Genomic DNA, 12136 nt, shown 5'->3' with positions numbered 1-12136 from the left:
TTCATTCCTCAGACCTCAGTCTGAACAAGTCTGAAAGCAAGAAGCTGTTTGTCTGTGATGCCAGGCTCGTCCAGCAGTGCCACTTCACGTTCCTTATTTTGATTATCACAACAATAATTCCTTGAAGTATTTCCATTTCAGTGGTGCAAGACTCATTCTCAAAGATACTGAGATGCTGTAGCTCTGAAGTAGAGCTTGCAGTGATTTAGCAGGCTTGGTTCTTGGAGATAAAGTGGAGATAAATTATCTCCAGAGTACATCCAGTTGCAAGCCTTGATTCATTCCCATCCCAGCCAGGGCTTAGGAACCCTACTGCACCCTTGAGGCATGGCTCACAGTGCTATAGAAAGTGCTCCTGGAAAGTGTGGTCCAGTGAGGGAACACTGTACTACTTGGTTTCCAAGGCAGGAGAGGATTGTTCTTCACTTGCTGGAACTTGCCACTCTTTTGCCTGAAGTCTGATAGAGCAGATGAAAGGGAGATGTCCTGCCAGCTTTCTCAGCCTATAAAAACTTACAGGAACAAAAATGTGTTCAGCTTGTTCTCTGCCACTGCCTTTCCTTGATCCAAAGTCTGCATGGAAATGTCCTTCCATCTGTTTTGCTGAGGACTTAGATTCACCTTCTTGAATTCCTCAGTGCCTGTGTTCCTGGCATTAAAACAAAGCAAAGCAGCAGAGTGTAACAGAAGTGTCCGTGGGGCCTCTCTTGGGCCTGTGTTAAAATTGACTTCTCATAAAAGGGGATCAGCAAGACCAAAAGTCCTGCTCCATAGTACCATGGTGGTGATGCACAGCACTGACACGTTCAGGGCCCAGGGTGCTTGGGGCATGAGCACAGAGCTGCCTGCAGAGCAAGCGAGAGAAGGCCGTGCTGCAGGTCTAGGCCCACGTGGTCCTTAAAGGCAGCTGATGCAGTTTTGGGTTTTGATAAGGAGTTGCCTTATCCCTGCAGGATTTAAGCAGTGCAGCTGGCACACTCAGTTTCCTGCTACAGACAAAGCTCTGGCTGATCTAGGTTTAAAACCCTTGTGAAAACCCTCCAGTGACTGCTGCTGTCTATTAAAGGGCTTTATGGGAGAGCATAAAATGGCATTGACCAGAATGCTCTTGGGTGTCTGAGTAATCCAGTAAGAAATAGCTGTGAGTGCAAGAGAGCAGGTCCTTCTTTTCCTTTTTTTAGATTCATGGAATTGTCAGGGTTGGAAGGGACCTCAAGGATCAGCCAGTTCCAACCCCCCTGCCATGGGCAGGGACACCTCACTCTACATCAGTTTGCTCACAGCCACATCCAGCCTGGCTGCAAACACCTCCAGGGATGAGGCTTCCACCACCTCCCTGGGCAACCTGTGCCAGGCTCTCACCACCCTCAGGGGGAAGAACTTCTTCCTAACACCCAATCTGAATCTACCCATTTCTAGTTTTGCTCCATCCCCCCAGTCCTATTCCTCCCTGGCACCCTCAAAAGTCCCTCCCCAGCTTTCCTGTAGCCCTCTTCAGATACTGCAAGGCCACAATTCGGTCTCCTTGGAGCCTTCCCTTCTCCAGCCTGCACAGCCCCAACTCCATCAGTCTGTCCTCATAGCAGAGCAGCTCCAGCCCTCTGCTCATCCTTGTGGCCCTTCTCTGGACACCTTCCAGCACCTCCAGATCCTTCCTGTAATAGAGGCTCCAGAACTGGACACAGTGCTCCAGGTGGGGTCTCACCAGAGCAGAGTAGAGGGGGAGAATCTCCTCCCTGGCCCTGCTGGCTCTGCTTCTCTTGCTGCAGCCCAGGCTCTGCTTGGCTTTCTGGGCTGCAAGTGCTCACTGCTGGCTCATGTTGAGCTTCTCCTCCCCCAGCACCCCCAGGTCCTTTTCTTTAGGACTGCTCTCAGCCAGTCCCTGCCCAGCCTGTATCAGTGCCTGGGATTGCCCCAGCCCAGAGGCTCTTTTTTTGGTGTTGATGCTCTTCCACAGCAGACTTCAAATCAAATCTGTCCTTCTTTGTACTCCAGACAGTTGGGAGAGAAATCCTGCTGCATTTGATAGACTTCCTGGTGACCAGCTACAGCCGTGACCCAGTCATTACCCGGCTGCTCAGCAGCACCCGCATTCACATCATGCCAACTATGAACCCTGATGGATTTGAAGCTACCAAAGTGCCTGATTGTCATTATACACGAGGAAGGTAAGGGTGGCTGCAGGTAAAGGAAATGGGTGGGGATTAATAATGGGAGATAAGCAAGAGGCTGACTCACACTTGGTGGAGAGGACAGCCTAGAGGATGTGTTAAGGCTAATTTTGGCTGTTGCAGCATGGAGTTTCTGGAAGGCTGAGTCAGGCTGGTGTTTATATGGGGTGCAGCTAAAGAAAATTGGTCACAATGGTGTAATGACCTAAGCTTTGAGGCAGGAGACCTAGATTGCAAATAGAAACACAATTACCTATTTAGACCTTTAGATGGAACAGTGGAACAAGTTGCCCAGGGAGGTGGTTGGGGCCCCCATCCCTGGAGGTATTCAGAGTGGGGCTGGACAGGGCTCTGGGCAGCCTGATGTAGTTGGGGATGTCCCTGCTGATTGCAGAGGGGGTTGGACTGGATGCCCTTTGGATGTCCCTTCCAACCCAGACCATTCTATGATTCTACTAGGAAAAAGAAGGAAAACCACCCACAATGATCTATTTCAACTGGAGAACCCTGTGACTCTTCTTAGTGAGAAAAAGGTGTGCCTGGGCTTCTTGAATGGACTTCTAGAAATGTGTTTACAGATCATGCTGAATGCAGATTTAGTAAGAGGGAGGAGTTACAGAAGCAGAGCTGGCAGTAATAGATGCTGTGCTAATAGCAGAAGGAAATGTAACCTAGCATTGCATCCTGTGCTACTTTGGCATTCCTGAGTTCCTTAACTCTTGCAAGGGACCCAAAAGGGGGGAGGAAAAGTTTAACAAGCTAGAAGAGGGAAGAAGAAGGGAGAGTGAGAGAATGGGAAGAAATGCCAGAGGAACAAAGTTGGAATATGCAGAAAAAGCAAACTCATGAGCTGGAAGTTTCCTTGGATGCCTTCCATGGCAACCTCAGAAGGGAGTGAAAAGGTAATTTAGTTCTTGAGGTGACCAGTGCAGGTCTTCCTTTTTATTAGCAGAGAAATTGATTCCTCAGCAAATAGATGAGGCTTTTATGGAGGTACCAATGGGATCCTGCAGGGCATTAAGAAGAGTGTGTCCAGTAGATCAAGGGAGGTTCTCCTCCCTCTCTGCTCTGCCCTAGTAAAGCCCCACCTAGAATACTGCATCCAGTTCTGGGCTCCCCAGTTCAGGAGGGACAGGGATCTGCTGAAGAGAGTCCAACAGAGGGCTACAAGGATGCTGAAGGGACTGCAGCACTGCCTGGGGAGGAGAGGCTGAGAGCCCTGGGGCTGTTTGGTCTGGAGAGGAGAAGACTGAGAGGGGTTCTAATTAATGTCTGAGGGCTGGGGGTCAGGAAGGAAGGGACAGGCTTTGCTCACTTGTGCCCTGGGGTAGGACTAGGGGCAATGGATGGAAACTGCAGCATAGGAAGTTCCACCATAACATAATTGGACACTTTACTGTAAGGGTAACAGAGCACTGGAACAGGCTCCCCAGAGAGGTTGTGGAGTCTCCCTCTCTGGAGATGCATTCCTGTGTGGCCTGCACTAGATTGTATGGTTATGTGGTCCTGCTTTGGCAGGGGATCAGACTTGAAGATCTCCAGAGGTCTCTTCTGACTCCTAACATCTTGTCATCCTGTGATTTCTCATCCCCTCACTGTCAAATACACAGTTAGCTTAACTGGGTTTAAAAACTAGTGGAGCTGAGGCCAAATACTCCCTCTACTGACCTGAGAGGAAAAGGAAGAGAACATCTGCACAGGCTGGACCTTCATGTACAGAGAGGAGAGAATCCCTCATATGTTTGAGTCACACTTTCTGCTCAGTGTCCACAGAGACAGCAGTACAAGGGACAGAGCCACCCAGTAGTTACCTTGATCTTCTATGCAAGTGAGAAAAACACAGAAAGACAAGACAGGCAACATCCTTGTTGTGTGGCTCAGGCTCTTCTAGCTCTTGTAGGTGGCTGCATGCTCTGTGCCTGTTAAATACCATTTGCTGATTCTACTTGGAATACCCTAGAAGTGTTTGGTTGTATCCCATGAAGACTGCAGTGCTGCTAGAAAGTGAACAAAAGTTTCATCTTCTCAGTGCTTAAGTCGAGTTGCAGTGGTCACCTTGCCTGTCTCCACTAGCCTGCCACAGACCTTAAGTGCTGGGAGGCTGCTGATGTGGAAGTGCTTACAGGCAGAGCAGTCACTGCTAGGCCAAACCTTGAGTCCTGCGTTCAAGGTGAGATTGGACATGGCACTTGGTGCCATGGTCTAGTTGTGAGGAGGTCTGTTGGAACAGGTTGGACTTGATGATCCTTGGGGTCTCTTCCAACCTTAGTTCCTGTGATACTGTGTGATACTGTGTCCAGTTCTGGGCTCCTCAATTTAATAAAGATGTTGAGTTGCTCAAACGTGTTCAGAGAGGGGCAACAGAGCTGGGGAGGGGTCTGGGGCACAGCCCTGTGAGGAGAGGCTGAGGGAGCTGGGGTTGCAGAAGAGGAGGCTCAGGGGAGACCTTCTTGCTCTCTCCAACTCCCTGAAGGGAGGTTGTAGCCAGGTGGGGGTTGGTCTCTTCTCCCAGGCAAGCAGCACCAGAACAAGAGGACACAGTCTCAAGCTGTGCCAGGGGAGGTTTAGGCTGGAGGTTAGGAAGAAGTTCTTCCCAGAAAGAGAGATTGGCCATTGGGATGTGCTGCCCAGGGAGGTGGTGGAGTCACCATCACTGGAGGTGTTTCAAAAGAGCCTGGATGAGGCACTTGGTGCCATGGTTTAGTTGATGAGATGGTGCTGGGTGATAGGTTGGACTTGAGGATCTCTGAGGTCTTTTCCACCCTGGATAATTCTGCATTCTGAAATGCCTTCTCTCTTGCCAAGGTACAACAAGAATGGAGAAGATCTGAACCGAAATTTTCCTGATGCCTTTGAAAACAACAGTGCTGACATCCAGCCAGAGACTCAGGCAGTCATGAACTGGATCAAAAATGAGACCTTTGTTCTTTCAGCAAACTTGCATGGGGGTGCCCTGGTTGCCAGTTACACCTTTGATAATGGTAACTCAGGTAAGCAAGACATAAACTCTCTTCTCCACAGCTGGTTTGCTTCAGGAACAGTAGGACAGGGATCTGCTGGAGAGAGTCCAGGGGAGGGCTACAAGGATGCTGAAGGGACTGCAGCACTGCCTGGGGAGGAGAGGCTGAGAGCCCTGGGGCTGTTTAGTCTGGAGAGGAGAAGACTGAGAGGGATCTGATCAATGTCTATCAATAGCTGAGGGCTGGGGGTCAGGAAGGAAGGGACAGGGACAGCCTCTGCTCACTGTGCCCTGGGATAGGACAAGGGGCAATGGATGTCAACTCCAGCACAGGAGGTTCCACCTCAAAATGAGGAAGAACTTGTTCACTGTGAGGGTGGCAGAGCCCTGGAACAGGCTGCCCAGAGAGGCTGTGGAGTCTCCTTCTCCAGAGCCTTTCCAGCCCTGTCTGGATGTGTTCCTGTGTGACCTGTGCTGGACTCTATGGTTATGCTCTGCAAGGGAGGTTGGACTGGAAGATCTCCAGAGGTCCCTTCCAAGCCCTAACATCCTGTGAGCCTGTGAACAGCAACATTTAAAAGGCTTTCTGCAAGATTTTTGCAGGTTTTGAGTTGAGATAGGCAGACTTTGATAAACCCCATCAAATTCCCTGCCTGGTACAGCTGTTTGGGAGATGTTTGTGTCTCACCACCCTCATGGTGAAGAACTTCTTCCTTACATCCAATGGGTAGAATGAGATTGGATGTTAAGAAGTTGTTCTTCCTCATGAGGGTGGTGAAAGACTGGCACAGGTTGACCAGGGGGGTAGTGGAAGCCTCATCCCTGGAGGCTTTATGGCCAGGCTGGATGTGGCTCTGGGCAGCCTGCTGTAGTGTGAGGTGTCCCTACCCATGGCAGGGGGGGGTGAAACTAGATCATCCTTGAGGTCTCTTCCAGCCCTGGCAATTCTGTGGCTCTGTGTAAGCCAGGAGTGTAGCTTTCACCAGGAAGGGGAGGTCCATGCTGGCTCTCTTTGTTCTGCAGTTACTGGCTCTTCCAAAGGCTATAGCAGGACTCCAGATGATGATGTCTTTATTCACCTGGCAAAAACCTACTCTTTCAACCATGCCAGCATGTACAATGGGACTGGCTGTGACAACAGGCATAGCTTCCCAGAAGGCATCACCAATGGGTACTCTTGGTACCAGCTGGAAGGTAAGAATCTCAGTGATCAGTTGCTCCAGATATGACCTTCTGCCTTTCTCCTGTCATCTTTGATGATCAAAGGGCTGTGATTTTGACCAGAGGAAGGGGTTCATGAGGGGAGTAAGAAAATGCATTGAAGCAGATTCTCTGAGCAGGACCTGAGTGTTTGCAGACTCTCACACTCAGGAGTTACACAAGCCTCTGCTGTCTGGCTGCTTCTGAGCCCTTTCCTAAGGCCTGCAGAGCTGTATAGATTACAGGGGGTGCAGGCACTGGTGTGGCTCAAAGGTCTTGTCCTTTCAGGGAGATGAAATGGTCTCATCCTTTTTTCCCAGTGCTTGATCATCAAAATAAATGTTCTTGTTTGTGTTAGGAACAGGTTCCTTACCATGAGGGTGGTGGAACTGGAGCAGGTTGCCCAGGAAGGTGGTTGGGGCCCCATCCCTGGAGGTATTCAAAGTGGGGCTTGACAGGGCTCTGGGCAGCCTGATCTAGCTGAGGATGTCCCTGCTGACTGCAAAGGGGGTTGGATGCATGACCTTTGGAGGTGCCTTCCAACCCAGACCATTCTGTGATCCTGTGATCCTGTGATTCTATGTGTAGCCAAACTGAATATGAGCCCTGGGTACTGTGCCACTGCCTGTTGCTTTCACAGTCTGAAGTCAAAGCCTTAAAAGGCTCTTGGGATGCCTTTGGCAGTGGTGAATGGTGCCAGCCTGTGGATTTTTATCTGCTCATATTTATAGTTGGGAGTGCCTGGATGAGTTTAAATCCAAGGCCCAGTACTCATCACTCCCAAAGTGCCACCATGCCTTAGAAAACAGCACCCTACATGTGACTGGAGTAATTGAATTAGTTTCCCACAGGAGGCAGTAAATCCAAGTGTGGCATTAATGAATCATTTATCTGATTTGAAGAGAAGTCTCCAGGGAGACCTCATTGGAGCCTTCCAGTATCTGAAGGAGCCTCCAAGAAAGCTGGGGAGGGACTTTCTAGGGTGTCAGGTAGGGACAGGATTAGGGGGAATGAAGCAAAACCAGAAGTGGATAGATTCAGGTTGTATGTAAGGAAGAAGTTCTTCCCCATGAGGGTGGTGAGAGACTGGCAGAGGCTGCCCAGGGAGGTGGTGGAAGCCTCCTGCCTGGAGGTTTTGAAGGCCAGGCTGGATGTGGCTGTGAGCAACCTGCTGTAGTGTGAGGTGTACCTGCCCATGGCAGGGGGGTTGGAACTGGCTGATCCCTGAGGTCCCTTCCATCCCTGACAATTCTGTGATTCACTTTTCTCATAGGTATGACCTAAGTGCCAATATTTCAACTCCCCTATTTTCCTTCTAGCCTGACCTCAGTGCTTCTTTGCAGCTGAGCAGTGTTTTGTTTTATTTGACTTTTAAGGTGGAATGCAGGATTACAACTACGTCTGGGGACAATGTTTTGAAATCACATTGGAGCTGTCATGCTGTAAATATCCTCCAGAAGACCAGCTGGAAAAGTTCTGGAGAGACAACAAAGCTGCACTGATTGAATACATAAAACAAGTGCATCTAGGTGGGTGTGCAGGTGGGGAATGGATTGGACTGGATGATCTCAAAGGTGTTTGCCAACCTGCTGAATTCTGTGTGCAATCACACAGCACTTGCAGGATGGCCAAGGGATCAGGCCCAGCCAGCATGGGTTTAGGAAGGGCAGGTCCTGCCTGACCAACCTGATCTCCTTCTATGATCAGGTGACTGCCTGGTGGATGTGGGGCAGGCTGTGGATGTGGTCTGCCTGGGCTTCAGCAAGGCCTTTGACACCGTCCCCCACAGCAAACTCCTGGCCAAGCTGTCAGCCCCTGGCTTGGACAGCAGCTCTCTGAGCTGGGTTAGGAACTGGCTGGAGGCTGAGCCCAGAGAGTGGTGGTGAATGGTGCCACAGCCAGCTGGCAGCCAGGCACCAGTGGTGTGCCCCAGGGAGCAGTGCTGGGCCCTGTGCTCTTTAACATCTTCATTGATGATCTGGATGAGGGCATTGAGTCCATCATCAGTAAATTTGCTGATGACACCAAGCTGGGGGCAGGAGTTGATCTGCTGGAGGGTAGAGAGGCTCTGCAGAGGGACCTGGACAGGCTGGGCAGATGGGCAGAGTCCAAGGGCAGGAGACTGAACACATCCAAGTGCCAGGTTCTGCACATTGGCCACAGCAACCCCATGCAGAGCTACAGGCTGGGGTCAGAGTAGCTGGAGAGCAGCCAGGTGGAGAGGGACCTGGGGGGTGCTGGTTGACAGCAGCTGAACATGAGCCAGCAGTGTGCCCAGGTGGCCAAGAAGGCCAATGGCATCCTGGCCTGCATCAGGAATAGTGTGGCCAGCAGGAGCAGGGAGGTCATTCTGCCCTGTGCTCAGCACTGGTTAGGCCACACCTTGAGTCCTGTGTCCAGTTCTGGGCTCCTCAATTCAAGAAAGATGTTGAGATGCTGGAAGGTGTCCAGAGAAGGGCAACAAAGCTGGGGAGGGGTCTGGAGCACAGCCCTGTGAGGAGAGGCTGAGGGAGCTGGGGTTGCTTAGCCTGCAGAAGAGGAGGCTCAGGGGAGACCTTACTGCTCTCTACAACTACCTGAAAGGAGCTTGGAGCCAGGTGGGGGTTGGTCTCTTCTCCCAGGCACCCAGCACCAGAACAAGAGGACACAGTCTCGAGCTGTGCCAGGGGAGGTTCAGACTGGATGTGAGGAAGAAGTTCTTCATAGAAAGAGAGATTGGCCATTGGGATGTGCTGCCCAGGGAGGTGGTGGAGTCACCATCACTGGAGGTGTTTCAAAAGAGCCTGGCTGAGGCACTTGGTGCCATGGTTTAGTGGATGAGATGGTGTTGGGTGAGAGGTTGGACTGGACAATCTAAAAGGACTTTTCCAACATGGTTAATTCTTTTCTTTTCCATTCCATTCCATTCCATTCCATTCCATTCCATTCCATTCCATTCCATTCCATTCCATTCCATTCCATTCCATTCCATTCCATTCCATTCCATTCCATTCCATTCCACATTGTTTTGCTTATCTTGTGTTGTGCTGCCCAGGGTGTCTGGCTGCTGTTTTATCTTTGCTTAATGCCAGTGCTGCCTTGCAGATAGTGTGTGAGGCTTTAGGGAAACAACTTCATCAGCAGATGCTGTTGGTATTCTGCCATTGGGAAGCACTGGAGAAGAGGCTGAAGGGGGAGGGAGAGGGGTGGGGAGGGCAAAAAATCTCCAAACCAGTAGGGAAGGTTGCAGCCTATACAGTAAGTTATACCTGATGCTCTGAGCCAGTGAGATTAAGAAGCAGAGATGACAATGCTGCTTTGTAACTTGATGTGAGGGTAAGCTGTTAATGGCAACCACAAAGGAGTTTGTATTTTAACTCCCTTCTGTCAGGCAGAAGTGATAGAATCAGTGACACAGCCTCTGAGTGCATCCAGCAGCAAATAGCCTTTCTCAGAGGAGGATGCTCACCGTGGTTCCAGGTTGTGATCCTTCTTTCCTCTTCCTTTTTCATAGGTGTCAAGGGCCAAGTTACTGACAAGAATGGGAATCCCATTCCCAATGCCATTGTGGAAGCCAAAGGAAGGCCTCACATCTGCCCCTACAAAACAAATGAACAGGGGGAGTACTACCTTCTCCTTCTGCCTGGGACATATGTGATCAATGTAAGTGTGCCACATCCCTGGAGGTTTTTAAGGCCAGGCTGGATGTGGCTCTGGGCAGCCTGATCTCGTGGAAGTGTCCCTGCCCATGGCAGGGGGCTCAGAACTGGCTGATCCCTTCCAACCCTGACAACTCTGTGATTCTGCACAGCCTTACTGGATTATTGCCTCTAACTGCATTGAGTTCCTGAGCACAGTGAGATTGTATCCTTACAGACCAGTGAGCTGATCTGTGAGACTCTTTAGCAGGTTTAGAAGAAAATGTCTTGAGGCAGTAGAAAGGACTCAGCTCTGGGGAGGCCACACCTCGAGTGCTGTGTCCAGTCTGGGGCACCTCAAGACAAGAGAGATGTGGAGGTGCTGGAGCCAGGACAGAGCAGGGCAAGGAAGCTGGGAAGGGCCTGGAGAAGAAATCTGATGCAGAGCAACTGAAGGAGCTGGGGATGGTTAGTGGGAAAGAGAGGAGGCTGAGGGGAGACCTCCTGGCTCTCTACAGCTCCCTGCAAGGAGGTTGTGGAGAGGTTGGTGCTGGGCTCTGCTCCCAGGTCATTAGTGACAGAAGAAGAGGGAATGGCCTCAAGCTGCCCCTGGGGAGGTTTAGACTGGACTGTAGGAACCATTATTTTCAGGCAAGAGTGGTCAGGCATTGGAATGTGCTGCCCAGGGAGGTGGTGGAGTCCCCAAGCCTGGCTGTGTTTGCAGGTGGTTTGGCTGTGGTGCTTGGGGCTGTGGTTTAGGGGTGAGCCTTGCAGAGTAGGGTTCTGGGTTGGCCTTGGTGATCCTGAGGCTCTTTTCCAACCTGAGTGTTTCTGTGCTTCTGTGGAATGTTTTGGCACAGTAAAATCATGAAGTCTCCAGAAGGTCTAGAGATAGGCACTGGGGAGCCAGCTGGGATGAGTGTCTGCACCATGGTGATGCTAGCTTGAGGGGTTTGAAGCAAACTGCAGAGTTCTTGTAGGGTGGGAACGTGGAGGATGGGATCCACCTAGCCCCAGGCAGCAACAGGCTGACAACAGAGCCTCAGCTATGTCTTTGGGTCAAAACAGCTTCTCTGTGGAGAGTGTCAGTAGCTGGCACTAGAGAGCATCTGTGCAGCGTAGGCTCTGCCTGCTGCCAGCCAAGGCCTGGTGCTTAGTATTATCCATGAATATCCTATTACCCTTTCTATCTCCATGTTTGGAAGGTTGGTCTTACCACTGTGTTGTGAAGACTTTACTCTCTTCTCATGGTGTGCTCTCAGACATGTTTAGAACCCTTTCCCTATGAACTGGGAGTATAAATGAGCCCATTAGACAATGGCTGTTTGAGAGTGAACCTCACCGTTTCCAACCGAGTGAAAAAGCTTTTGTGTCTGCTCCTAGGCTACTGTGCCAGGCTTTAGATCCATGCTGAAGACAGTGGAAATACCTGACAACACTGGGAACTTCAGTGCTGTGAGACAGGACTTCTCTTTCTCAGAAGTCTCAGTCAGACCAAGAGCTGCTTCATGTCCCAAAATTCCCCTCTACCAAGAGCTGGAACGGGTTTTATCAGCTGCAGCCAAACCCACTCTGCATCTCTTGGTCTTCATGACCACTCTGCTTGGAATGCTCCACTGAAGTCAAGAATGGCACAGGCAAGGCAAAAAGCTTCCTGCAGAAATGTGGTTCTTCAGACCAGGAGTTCTATATGCCAAAGAATGTAAGTTTTTATACAGCCAATTCTTGGGTTTGCTGTGGGGTTGCTGGTGGTTTATAGACCACTGACTCAACAATCAAATGTTTGACTGTAACAATGGCAGACTCTCCTATTTTTCTACACAAGTTATGGGACTCTGAAGAAATTCTGTACAGGTAACTGTAGGAGGGACTCTGAAGAATTTCCCTGAGTTCCAAGGGGGAAAAAAAGGGAGTCTTTGCATCCAAAAAGGATTTTGACTGCAAATGTTTCATGCAAGCTCAGGTTCCTTACTGACCCAACAGCTCATGTGCCATACACCTGTAAGCCATGAGCTCACTGCTGATTTTCTCATAATAAAGTCACTGCTGTCAAAGGGGAATGGCATTTCTACCTACATTCTTGCTTACCTGCACAGATGTGAGACTGCTCAGGGCTGAAATAAGCTAAAAGCCAGGAGCACACATATGGTGCAAGATGGAAATCAGCCAAAAAGGCCAATGGCATCCTG

At 50.3% G+C, this 12136-nt stretch overlaps 1 protein-coding gene across 1 annotated transcript in view; it reads left to right on the top strand.

Annotated features, from left to right (window-relative positions):
* Positions 1–11674, top strand: part of CPM (carboxypeptidase M) — a 51908-nt gene extending 40234 nt beyond the window's left edge. Inside the window, exons 4-9 of the mRNA XM_054178454.1 lie at positions 1996–2168; positions 4977–5161; positions 6154–6324; positions 7707–7859; positions 9824–9972; positions 11331–11674. Coding sequence (XP_054034429.1) covers positions 1996–2168; positions 4977–5161; positions 6154–6324; positions 7707–7859; positions 9824–9972; positions 11331–11567 — 1068 coding nt within the window. The 3' untranslated portion in view covers positions 11568–11674. The remainder of the gene's footprint in view (positions 1–1995; positions 2169–4976; positions 5162–6153; positions 6325–7706; positions 7860–9823; positions 9973–11330) is intronic.
* The last annotated feature ends 462 nt before the right edge of the window (positions 11675–12136 follow it).

This window comes from Dryobates pubescens, chromosome Z, assembly GCF_014839835.1.
Source record: "Dryobates pubescens isolate bDryPub1 chromosome Z, bDryPub1.pri, whole genome shotgun sequence".
Classification (NCBI taxonomy): Eukaryota; Metazoa; Chordata; class Aves; order Piciformes; family Picidae; genus Dryobates; species Dryobates pubescens.
The sequence above is the reverse complement of the archived record's forward strand: the minus strand, read 5'-3'. Positions and strand labels throughout refer to the sequence as shown.